Genomic DNA, 12493 nt, shown 5'->3' with positions numbered 1-12493 from the left:
ACTCCTTCCACAATGTTACGTTCAGTAATAAGCGACTTAACTTTGCTCATACAGTCTACGATTGACTAAATTATTCGGTCACGCCACATTTGTTATACTCACAACTGTGATGTAGAAGGTACAGACTGAGCCTATGATGAGTGTGGAGACCCAGGTAGAGAGTTGGGTGACAGAGGACATGATGAGTGCAGGAGCATACACACTCAAAGCCAAGTAGGTAAGGGTGAACAAGACCAGAGATGTGGTAGCCAACTTCCGCAGTAGCTTTGACCCAAACCGCAACTCTAAATACTATAAGGATAGAGAAACCAAAACATTTTTATTTTCATACAGCTGAATTTACAGGCTATTATCTTTCCTTAGTTTATTTCAAATCCCAACTGTATTTAAGGTATACAGCCACTTCCTAGGATGCGACCCACAACGGTAGACTAAAACCTAAGCACCTATTTACTGCTAGATGAACAGGGGCAGCAGGTATATTCGATTTCATTCGGTTTTTATCCGAATTCGCTAGAGTTACAAAGATTAAAATGAACGTATTAATCGTACACTGCATTTATTTAAGAAAAAATCCTATCTGAGAAGAATATTCATTAATGATCACCTGACCTCGTTGATGGAGACGATTTTGAGCTTGTAAAAAATCGGGAGAATGATGTAGCCGGCGAAGAGACTACCTGGGACTGTGCCCAGCAAGATGGTGGTTAGTTGTGTGCCGAAGAAGTATATCTCTGTGGGATTACCTGTGGAATATGTAACTCTTACTGAACAAGGCTGAGACGATCGCAGTAACAAACACTTGAAGCTTGTAAATAGCACATAACAGACCCAGTATATGTGTGTGTTTGTGTGTGTATTGTACCTATATATGCTTGCAGGGGTCAAGTCTCAGCTCCTGGCCCTCTCTTCGCTGGTCGCTACTAGGTTCACTCTTTCCGTGCTTCAATAAACTTACAGTACCTCTTCATTCAGCCTCTCCGCAGTGTTTATAAAAGTTAATATTGAGTGTAGGTTCTATTCTGAGATAAGTGATAATTTATTCTTTAAAATGTCCAATATCTTCGTCTTTTTCTTAGTGAGTTTGACACAATAGTCTTCAATTTTAGCTTTAAACTCTTCCAGCTCTTTCCTCTATTTCACAAAATGTTTGTTAACATTCTCATAAATAACCTCAGCTAGCTTCATTTGTTGTTCTAGCCGTGCCTTTTGCTTGGCTATTCCTGCATAAATATTTTCATTTTTGCTTTGTAGCCTTTTAAGCCTATTATCTGCTTTTCAATATCATCCTCATTTTTAACCAATTTCTGACCCACATTCTCTATTTTCTTTGTTATACTAGTTTTCTCTTTGAGAGTTTTCAGTTATACATTTTCCTTGTTATTTTTTTCTTTAAATCCTTTAAGCTTTACTTGATTTTATCCCAATTTAGTCTGTCCATATATCCACAAGTATTCTTTTCTGCTAGTGTAAAAACGATTGCTGTTTTGATCTTCCCTCCTCCGACTAATATTGGGTGTTATCCAGCATAGACTGAGATCAATAAAAGAATTAAGATCAAGGTCCACCTCTGTTGCCAACAAGATCAAGGGATGGGAGTTCTGTCAATTGTAGTGAATTCATGGAATTTTTTTTTCATAGATGTAGCAAATGTTCAGTAAGAGAACTGGAAGACCCAGTGTTCATACCGAGACCATGAATGATGATGAGATCACTAGTAACGAGAAAGACTGTCCTTAGCTAGTCTAATTCAGCAGTCATCCGAGGCTACTCCATAGCTTGAGAGTTTATTGATTCTTTTCATTTGATGTGTTCTGCGTTCTTTGTCTCATAACTAGTTATGTAAACTAGTTTCAGTTTCTGGGCGATCCGGGATAGATATCTCCTGTATCACATAATCCCTACACCCTGGATCCCAGGACACGCAAGAGGGTTTAGTAGCTGTACTTTAGTGCAGGCAAGAGGTTAAAAGCTGTACTTGAACGTACACAGGGGACCTAGAAGCTGTACTTCAACGTACGGAAGAGACCTAGAAGCTGTACTTCAGCATATACAAGGGACCTAGAAGCTAGACCTCAAAACCCTCTTGAGGCTGAAGAACTGTAATTTAACTCTCTCTCTCTCTCTCAGGAAACCTAAAACCTAAAATTAAACCCTCCCAAGGGGTCCATGGGTTGGAGATCAACACCAATAAGAGCCTAGGAGCTGGCACTCAACCTTGTCAAAACACTGGGCTGACCACATTTCAACTTGTTCGAGGCTGAGAGGCTGATCATATCATCTTTACCTCTACTGTTGCTGGCTCCAAAATTTAGTCACCTGTATTTGACTAAAGAGGCCTGTTTGAGCAGGCGAAACATTTCAATAATAAAGATACCAAACTGTTGCACTTGTGTCTTATCTGTTATAAACTTCAGAAGAAAAAAAATCAGGGTTTAACTTATGAAGTTGATCAGATACGACATTCTGCCCTTGTTGCATGGAAACCTGTTATACCTGCTTTTCAAATTATTTTTAAAGTCAACAAAATTGCATTTACACAGTCTAAAGCCTTATTGGGCTCAATGCATTAGTACTTAAGCCGTTTAAAAAGAATTATTCTCAGGTAATTACAAGAAAATACAATTTTTTTTAATTAGTTTTTCGAACTGGCTTTTACACAGTCCAGTCTTGCTCTAAGTTACACCACCTTCGGAAATTTGAAGCCTATCGGAAGAGGCATTCTAAAGTTAACGTACAGAAAACTTGGAGGAAGAAAAAGCAAGTGAAATTGTGATAGTTGTAGGTATGCTTCTAACTAACCTACGAAAGATATGGCAGAGATCCATCCTCCTAGTAAAGAGATGGCCACGGGTAGAGGTGACATGTTCCTGCCTCCCAGCAGGTACTCCTGCGTGGAGGCTTTACCTCGGCTCCTGATGGCGCTGACCACACCAATACCAGCGGACGCCACTAGCATGAGGCTCAGCACTGTGTAGTCCACCGGGGTGAACGTTGCTTCTGATATATTCGGGTTGTCTGTGGTGTTCATCTCGGTGCCTCGTTAGCGGGACCTCTCTATGCCTGAAATATTTTTTTTTTCGATAATTCATCGGTTTTAGAATGCAATAAACCTAAGAATGTTTAAAATATCGTTCAGGTTTTTGTTTGGAATGTGAGTGTTGGCAGTGCAAACTGAAGGTCACAGAATTATATCAAGAGGCTGGTCTCAGACCGGGCCGCGGGGGCGTTGACCCCCGGAACTCTCTCCAGGTAAACTCCAGGTAAGATTCTGAATCAGAAAAAGGTTTTAAAATGTAATTTTACACATTTACTGGCAGCACAAGAGAAGAGAAAGGAATTGAATTTGGTGGGGAACTAAAAGTGAGGCAGTAGAAGTAAGGGATGAAGTGTTCCTTCTTAATAATAATAATAATAATATTTATTTCCACAAGTACTTGATACAACTTACACAGACCGTAGCTGACATACTATATAGAAAGCCTCTGGTTAGGCAGAACATTTCTGGTAACTTAGGTTAATTTTGTCCCCAGGATGCGACCCACACTAGTCGGCTAACATCCAGGTGCCTACTCACTGCTAAGTGACCAGGGACAGCAGATGTTTTAAAGAAACATGCCCAAGTGTTTCCACACAAACACACAGACAATACAGACAAATAGAACATAAGAAAGTTGGAACACTGCAACAGGCCTACTGGCCCATGCGAGGCAGGTCCAATTCTCCCACCGGCTTAAGCCAATGCCTTGACCTATGCCATGTCAGTCACATTCACTTAAGGGAGGAGCACGGCATCCGACCTAGTTGAACAAACTAGTCAGGTCCAACTCACACCCACCCAAACCCACACATGTGTTTATCCAACCTATTTTTGGAACTACACAACGTCTGAGCTTCTATGACAGTACTCGGGAGTTTCTTCCACTCCTCCACAGCTCTATTACCAAACCAGTGTTTTCCTATATCCTTCCTGAATCTGAAATTTTCCAGTTTAAAACCATTGCTGCGAGTCCTGTCTATGCTAGCTATTTTTAGCATGCTATTTACATCCCCTTTATTAATTCCTGTTTTCCACTTATACACCTCAATCATATCCCCCCTAATTCTACGCCTTTCTAGAGAGTGCAAATTCAGGGCCTTCAAGTCTATCCTCATAGGAAAGATTTCTGATACATGGGATCAACTTTTCCAGTGCATTTATATCCATTCTGTAATACGGTGACCACAACTGTGCAGCATAATCTAAATGAAGCCTAACCAAAGAAATATAGAGTTCAAGAACCACCTGAGGACTTCTATTATTTATACTTCTTGCTATGAAGCCAAGGATTCTGTTACCTTTATTGTGAACACTTATGCACTGTTGTCTTGGTTTCAGATTACTGCTAACCAGAACCAGAGTTGTAAAGTGTTCGCAATCCGCAATATTAAGATCTACATTATTTAGTTTATATGTGGCATGGTTATTTTCCTGTCCAACATTTAGAACTTTGCATTTGTCTATATTAAACTGATCTGCCACTTCTCCGACCACTGCATCAGTCTATTTAAATCATCCTGGATTTCTCTAATGTCCTCATTAAAATGAATTGGACGGCCTATTTTGGTGTCATCGGCAAATTTGCTTATGTCGCTATTTATTCCCTCAGCTATATCGTTTATGTAAATTGTGAACAACAACGGGCCCAACACTGACCCCTGTGGAACACCGCTCGTGACGTGCCCCCATTCTGATTTCTCCTCATTTATGCAAACTCTCTGCTGCCTATTTGTCAACCATGCCTCTGCCCAGGAAAAAGTTTCTCCTCCTATTCCGTGTGCCTTAAGTTTCCTCAATAGCCTCTGGTGTGGAACTCTATCGAAAGCCTTACTGAAGTCCATATACACAATATCATATTCATTACCATGATCTACCTCCTCAAATACCTTAGTGAAGAAAGTTAGTAAATTCGTAAGACAGGAACGCCCCTTTGTAAAACCGTGCTGAGATTCATTAATCAATTTATGCTTTTCAAGATGGCTACGAATTGTTTTGGCAGTTATTGATTCCATAAATTTACCAACTATGGAAGTAAGGCTTATTGGTCTTAATCTTCACTTCATCTTCTGATCAACTTCAGAGCTGCTGTATTTTCTTTAGGTTTTCATTATTATTTGGTTGTGCAAGTTCCAATTCGTCAGTTTTTATAAACAAATCGAGATACAGGTTTCTCTGCAATAACTGGATAATGCCACTTCCCTCAGCCTGTAGTCGGTATCAATCGACTCCAGGCTGAGTTTGTAGTGATAGTAATATATTGAAAAGATTAGCCAAAGGAATGCTAAGTTCCTCTTTACATTCCTTTAAAACCCTTGCAAACAGTTCATCAGAGCCTGGGAATTTGTTACGTTTTAATTTCTCTATTTGTCTGAGGACCATGTCACTAGTTACCCAAATCGTGCATAGTTTATTATTGTCCTTTTCTACATAATTTATTTCTGGAATTTCGCTAGTATCTTCCCGAGTAAAAACTGAGAGGAAGTAGGTATTGAAAAGTTCACACATTTCCTTATCACTGTCAGTGATCTGACCTGAGTTACTATTAAGTGAGTCTACCCTGTTCCTAATCTTACTTCTGTATACCTGAAAGAATCCTTTGGTTAGTCTCCGAATCCCTTGTGACTTTAGCCTCATAATCCCTTTCGCTTTTCTTATTCCTTTTTTTTATTTCTCTCTTTAATTAAATATATTGATTTCTTAACTGCCCTTCTCTTCTTTGGATACGCCTATATGCCTCTCTTTTGACCAATGAGATGTTTTAATCTATCGTTTATCCATCTGGGATCATTTTTGTTAGATCTAATTTCCCTACTCGGGACAAAAGTCGTCTGAGCGCAGGCGAGAGAGGTACATGATAATATACACTTGGAAAATCTTGGAGGGACTAGCACCAAACTTGCACACGAAAATCACTCCCTATGAAAACAAAAGACTCGGCAGGAGATGCAACATTCCCCCGATGAGAAGCAGGGGCGCCACGAGTACATTGAGAAACAACACAATAAGTGTCCGGGGCCCAAGACTGTTCAGTTGCCTCCCAGCATACATAAGAGGGATTACCAATAGACCCCTGGCTGTCTTCAAGAAGGCACTGGAGAGGCACCTAAAGTCAGTACCTGACCAACCGTGCTGTGGTTCGTACGTCAGTTTGCGTGCGGCCAGCAGTAACAGCCTGGTTGATCAGACCCTGATCCACCACGAGGCCTGGTCTCAGACCGAGCTGCGGACGCGTTGACCCCCGAAACCCTCTCCAGGTAAACTCCAGGTAGGTGTTAGTCATGTGTTGTGGGTCACTTCCTGTGGGAGGGAGAGGAGGGGTAGGGGGATAGAGGAGGAGTAAGGGAGAGAGGAGGGGTAGGGGAAGAAAGGAGGGGGTAGGGGAAGAAAGGAGGGGCTAGGGGAGAGGGGATGGGTAGGGGGATGAGAAGGGTTTAGCTCTCTATGCTGAAATGCTTTTTCTCCAAGGATAATGGACTGATTACATCATCTTTATTTCACTCCTACACCTGCTCCCTCAGTATTTGACTGAAGAAGCCTACTGTGTAGCCGCAACGTTTCATCAATAAAGATACCTAACTATTACACATGCGTCTTAATCTTCACTTCGTCTTCTGATCAACTTCAGAGCTGCTGTATTTTCTTTAGGTTTTCATTATTATTTGGTTGTGCAAGTCCCAATTTGTCAGTTTTTATAAACAAATCGAGATACAGGTTTCTCTGCAATAACTGGACAATGCCACTTCCCTCAGACTGTAGTCGGTATCAACGACTCCAGGCTGAGATAGAGTGTGCTTCCCAGGAGCTGGGGTTAGTGACATAGTCGACAGGTTGGATAATACCATGTCAGGTAATAGGAACAGGCCTATTATCTGTCTCGGTGCTGGTGGAAATGATATTGGGAAGGGTAGGAGAGAAGAGCTGCTAGATAAGTACAGGTCAGCTATAGATTTAATTAAGTCTAAGGGAGGGGTCCCAATTATATGTAGCATCTTGCCTAGAAGGGAAGTGGGCAATGAATGGTTGTCTAGGGCAATTGGTATAAATTGCTGGCTAGACAGGTACCGCAAGGAACTTGCAATCCCATTCATTGACAACTGGGACAACTTTTATGGCAAACATGATATGTATACAAGGGATGGGGTACATCTTTCTGGGGCAGGGGCGGTAGCTCTTGCAAACTCAATCGAGAGGGCCATTGCTGAAATGCCTAGGATTTTAAACTGATAGAAGATAGAGGTATGGGTGTGTGTGGGAAACAGTAAGGTTGCAACACTAGGGTTGAAAACAGTAAATGTATAAAAGACATTCATCATGAAGTTATAAATAAAGACAATAGATCATGTCAGCAAACAAAGGGAGGCAGCAGAGGGCAGCAAGGGACTAGCTCACTTAAAGTCTATTATACTAATAGCAGGAGTGTAAGAAATAAGATAGATGAGCTAAGATTAATTGCAAGTGCAGGAAACATAGATATCATTGCTATAACAGAGACCTGGCTCAATCTGAAAGATAGAGAGATGCCTTCTGAATGTCACATACAAGGCTATAAATTATTCCACACTGACAGGGTCAACAGGAAGGGTGGTGGAGTAGCGAAGTATGTCAGAGACAATTTAAATTGTTGTGTTAGACAAGATATAAAATTAGAAGCGTCAGCCACTGAATCTGTTTGGTTACAGCTTCTCGAGGGCCGTGAAAAACTAATTTTGGGTGTGATTTACAGGACCCCAAATCTTGATAGAGAGTGCGGTAAACTTTTATGGGATGAAATTCGTAAGGCATCTACATACGAAAATGTTGTGATAATGGGAGATTTCAACTATAGACAGATTGACTGGAGCAATTTGACAGGAAATTTAGAATCAAGTGACTTTCTTGATACGATTCAGGATTGTTTTTTAAAGCAGTTTGTGACAGAGCCAACTAGAGGAAATAACCTGCTTGACTTGGTTCTTGCCAGCAGGGAAATGCTAATTAATAATCTTGAGGTTAATGATGAGCTCGGGGAAAGTGATCACAAATCACTCAGTTTTAATATATCATGGAATTCCCCTAATAATGGCAATCAAGTCTCTGTCCCTGACTTCCGCTTGGCTAATTTCATAGGACTGAAAAATTACTTGGGTGGGCAGAACTGGAATGACCTGACTAAGGGTCAGGTAGGTGGTGATGATTGCCAATATGACGTTTTCCAGGGCATAGTTCTAGTTGCTCAGACAACTTATGTTCCAAATAAAGGAAATCAGATCAAGCAAAAATGATCCTAAATGGGTGAACAATAGATTAAAACATCTCATTGGCCAAAAGACAGGCATATATAGGCAAGTCAAAAGAGGAGAGTGCAATTAAGAAATCGATATATTCAGTTAAAGAGATAAATAAAAAAGGGAATAAGAAAAGCAAAAAGAGATTATGAGGTTAAAGTTGCAAGAGAATCGAAGACTAACTCAAAAGGATTCTTTCAGGTATACAGAAGTAAGATCAGGGACAAGATAGGCCCACTCAAAAGTTACTCAGGTCAGCTCACTGACAGTGATAAGGAAATGTGTAGAATTTTTAACACATACTTCCTCTCAGTTTTTACTCAGGAAGATACTAGCGATATTCCAGAAATAATAAATTATGTAGAACAGGACGATAATAAACTATGCACGATTAGGGTCACAAGTGACATGGTTCTTATGGCAAATTGATAAATTAAAACCTTACAAATCACTAGGCCCTGACGAACTGTATGCAAGGGTTCTAAAGGAATGTAAAGAGGAGCTTAGCAAACCTCTGGCTAATCTTTTCAATACATCACTACAGACTGGCATGGTGCCAGATAAGTGGACAATGACAAATGAGATACCTATTTTCAAAGCAGGTGACAGGTTCTTAGCTTCGAACTATAGACCGATAAGCCTAACCTCCATAGTGGGAAAATTTATGGAATCAATAATTGCCGAGGCAGTTCGTAGCCACCTTGAAAAGCATAAATTAATCAACGAATCTCAGCATGGTTTTACAAAGGGGCGTTCCTGCCTTACGAATTTATTAACTTTTTTTCACTAAGGTATTTGAGGAGACAGATCATGGTAATGAATATGATATTGTGTATATGGACTTCAGTAAGGCTTTTGACAGGGTCCCACATCAGAGACTATTGAGGAAAATTAAGGCACATGGAATAGGAGGAGAAATTTTTTCCTGGATAGAGGCATGGTTGACAAATAGGCAGCAGAGAGTTTACACAAATGGGGAGAAATCAGAGTGGGGAAGCGTCACGAGCGGTGTTCCACATGGGTCAGTGTTGGGCCCCCTGTTGTTCACAATCTACATAAGCGACACTGATGAGGGCATAAAGGGCGACATAAGCAAGTTTGTCGATGACACCAAAATAGGCCGTCGAATTCATTCTGACGAGAACATTAGAGCACTCCAGGAAGATTTGAACAGACTGATGCAGTGGTCGGAGAAGTGGCAGATGCAGTTTAATATAGACAAATGCAAAGTTCTAAATGTTGGACAGGAAAATAACCATGCCACATATAAACTAAATAATGTCGATCTTAATATTACGGACTGCGAAAAAGATTTAGGAGTCCTGGTTAGCAGTAATCTGAAACCAAGACAACAGTGCACAAGTGTTCACAATAAAGCTAACAGAATCCTTGGCTTCATATCAAGAAGCATAAATAATAGGAGTTCTCAGGTTGTTCTTAAACTCTATATATCCTTGGTAAGATAAGATAAGATTTCGTTCGGATTTTTAACCCCGGAGGGTTATCCACCCAGGATAACCCAAGAAAGTCAGTGCGTCATCGAGGACTGTCTAACTTATATCCATTGGGGTCCTTAATCTTGTCCCCCAGGATGCGACCCACACCAGTCGACTAACACCCAGGTACCTATTTGCTGCTAGGTGAACAGGACAACAGGTGTAAGGAAACGTGTCGAATGTTTCCACCCGCCGGGAATCGAACCCGGGCCCTCCGTGTGTGAAGCAGGAGCTTTAGCCACCAGGCCACCTCATTTAGATTATGCTGCTCAGTTTTGGTCACCGTATTGTAGAATGGATATAAATGCTCTGGAAACATACAAAGGAGGATGACAAAGTTGATCCCATGTATCAGAAATCTTCCCTATGAGGATAGACTGAGGTCCCTGAATCTGCACTCTCTAGAAAGACGTAGAATTAGGGGGGATATGATTGAGGTGTATAAATGGAAGACAGGAATAAATAAAGGGGATGTAAATAACGTGATGAAAATATCTAGCCTAGACTGGACTCGTAGCAATGGTTTTAAGTTGGAAAAATTCAGATTCAGGAAGGATATAGGAAAGCACTGGTTTGGTAATAGAGTTGTGGATGAGTGGAACAAACTCCCAAGTACAGTTATTGAGGCTAAAACGTTGTGTAGTTTTAAAATTAGGTTAGATAAATACATGAGTGGGTGTGGGTGGGTGTGAGTTGGACCTGACTAGCTTGTGCTACTAGGTCAGTTGTCGTGTTCCTTTCTTAAGTGAATGTGACCTGCTCTGACTAGGTTGGGGTATTGGCTTAAGCCGTTAGGAGACTTGAACCTGCCTCGCATGGGCCACTAGGCCTGCTGCAGTGTTCCTTCTTTCTTATGTTCTTATTCTTCTTTCTATAGGACTGATAAAGCTAATGTGTGGCGAAACGTTCCCGCAGTAAAGATACCCAAGTGTTGCAGATGTGTCTAATTTATCAACTTGTCGGATCAACAAACTATTTATCTACACTTTCTACATTGTTGGCTTAAGCACTGAATGGGATTCCCTGGTCATTTGACAGATCTTGACCATGAGACTGTTTGGTAGTGTTTGTTGTTCACATGAAGACTGAGGAAGTTTCGTTATAGCTACCAGTTAGTAAGGAAGGTCGATCGGCAGCTGTCCTAAACAAAGTTTCCAGTACTAGAGGAGGACGTCAGTGGTGTTTGGCAGACAGCAGGGAATGTAACAAACTTAGTTTTAGATTGTATGTGCAGCTGGGTGTTAGCCTTAACTCACCGTTTTGCGCCTGTACACCTATCGGCAGGGTAGAATGCTTTTAACTGACAGCCTAGCCTCTGCAGAGTTGGTAGCTGGGATGGTGGAGGAAGAGTCGTGACCCAAGTGCGTCAACAACAGTGACTTTCCTCATTCTGTAATGACAATCCCGGATGACCACTCATGTACATCTAGCGAGAATGAATAATATAGGCCGGCATGCACCTCCATCCAAATATCACTAGAGAGGCAAGCTGAGGGGTTCATCATATGATTCTGTTTCCATTTTATTAAAATTAACTAATATTAATAACTGACGTAATTTGACGTTATGTGATTACGATCTAAGCGCACTCAGCTCACATATTGAGGTCCGTGGCTCGGACGAAAACATTAGGGAATATTTCCTTAGGACACCTGCTGTCCCTGTTCACCTAGCAGTAAATAGGTACGTAGGTGTTAGCCTACTGCTGTGGATTGCATCATGGGGACAAAATTAACTTAATTTGCCCGAAATTCTCTGCATAACAAGGGATTTTCTATATAGTAGTATGTTATTGATGTCAGTTAGGTCTGTATAAGTCGTTTGTAGAAATAAAGATTATTATTATTAGTAGTAGTAGTAGTATTACTGTTATTATTATTACTCATCCCCCCTTTTTTTTTTGTGACGCAGCTGTAATCTCGAGATAAAACTACTTATAACATCGCGTGGCCTTGCCTCACGGAGGCGAAAACACCATTGTTTTCAGGCATTTAGAGCTCACACTATTCATCCCCACCAAACACCAGCACTCAGGAGAGGAAACTTATCACAGCGTTTCGGTCTCTCCTGGACCTTTGTCAAGTCACCAGAAGGGCGAAAAAAAGTAGAGGTCTGAAGACAACGCGGTATAGGGCAGGAGTTGTAGTAGAGGTAGCAGTAAGATAGTTTTACATAGACACCTGTAAGAGTGCTTCACATAGACACCTGTAAGATTGCTTCACAGACACCTGTAAGATTGCTTCACATAGACACCTGCAAGAGTGCTTCACATAGACACATGTAAGATTGCTTCACACAGACACCTGCAAGTGCTTTACATACACCTGTAAGATTGCTTCACATAGACACCTGTAAGATTGCTTCACACAGACACCTGCAAGAGTGCTTCACATAGACACATGTAAGATTGCTTCACACAGAGACACCTGCAAGTGCTTTACATACACCTGTAAGATTGCTTCACATAAACATATGTAAGATAGCTTCACATAGACTAGACTAAACAGGCAACAGGGAGCGGGGGGATCGGCTTGTACGTCAAGAGTCGATCATTTGCTCAGAATTACTGAACACCTCCAATGATGTAGTTCAAGTTTTGGCAGTAAAAATCGAAAACCAAAACCTTGCCATTGTGGTTGTATACAAGCTTCCGGATGCAACTTCCGAGTTTTTGAAAATTGACCACTGTCTGG

At 41.1% G+C, this 12493-nt stretch overlaps 1 protein-coding gene across 4 annotated transcripts in view; it reads right to left on the bottom strand.

Moving 5' to 3' along the window:
* LOC128686444 (sodium-coupled monocarboxylate transporter 1) overlaps nt 1-11208 on the bottom strand; it is a 109006-nt gene extending 97798 nt beyond the window's left edge. For 2 of the 4 annotated variants that reach the window (XM_070085718.1, XM_070085721.1), the window contains exons 1-4: nt 11057-11208; nt 2803-3063; nt 613-746; nt 103-291 (exon numbers count right to left, since the gene is read on the bottom strand). In XM_070085718.1, the coding sequence (XP_069941819.1) occupies nt 103-291; nt 613-746; nt 2803-3031 (552 nt within the window). In that variant the 5' untranslated portion in view covers nt 3032-3063; nt 11057-11208. The remainder of the gene's footprint in view (nt 1-102; nt 292-612; nt 747-2802; nt 3064-11056) is intronic. The other 2 variants (XM_070085719.1, XM_070085722.1) reach the window with 2 other exon arrangements.
* Between the last annotated feature and the right edge of the window lie 1285 nt (nt 11209-12493).

This window comes from Cherax quadricarinatus, chromosome 17 (genome assembly GCF_038502225.1).
Source record: "Cherax quadricarinatus isolate ZL_2023a chromosome 17, ASM3850222v1, whole genome shotgun sequence".
NCBI classification, from domain to species: Eukaryota; Metazoa; Arthropoda; class Malacostraca; order Decapoda; family Parastacidae; genus Cherax; species Cherax quadricarinatus.
Note: the sequence above shows the minus strand (reverse complement) of the source record. Positions and strands in the feature narration are given on the sequence as shown.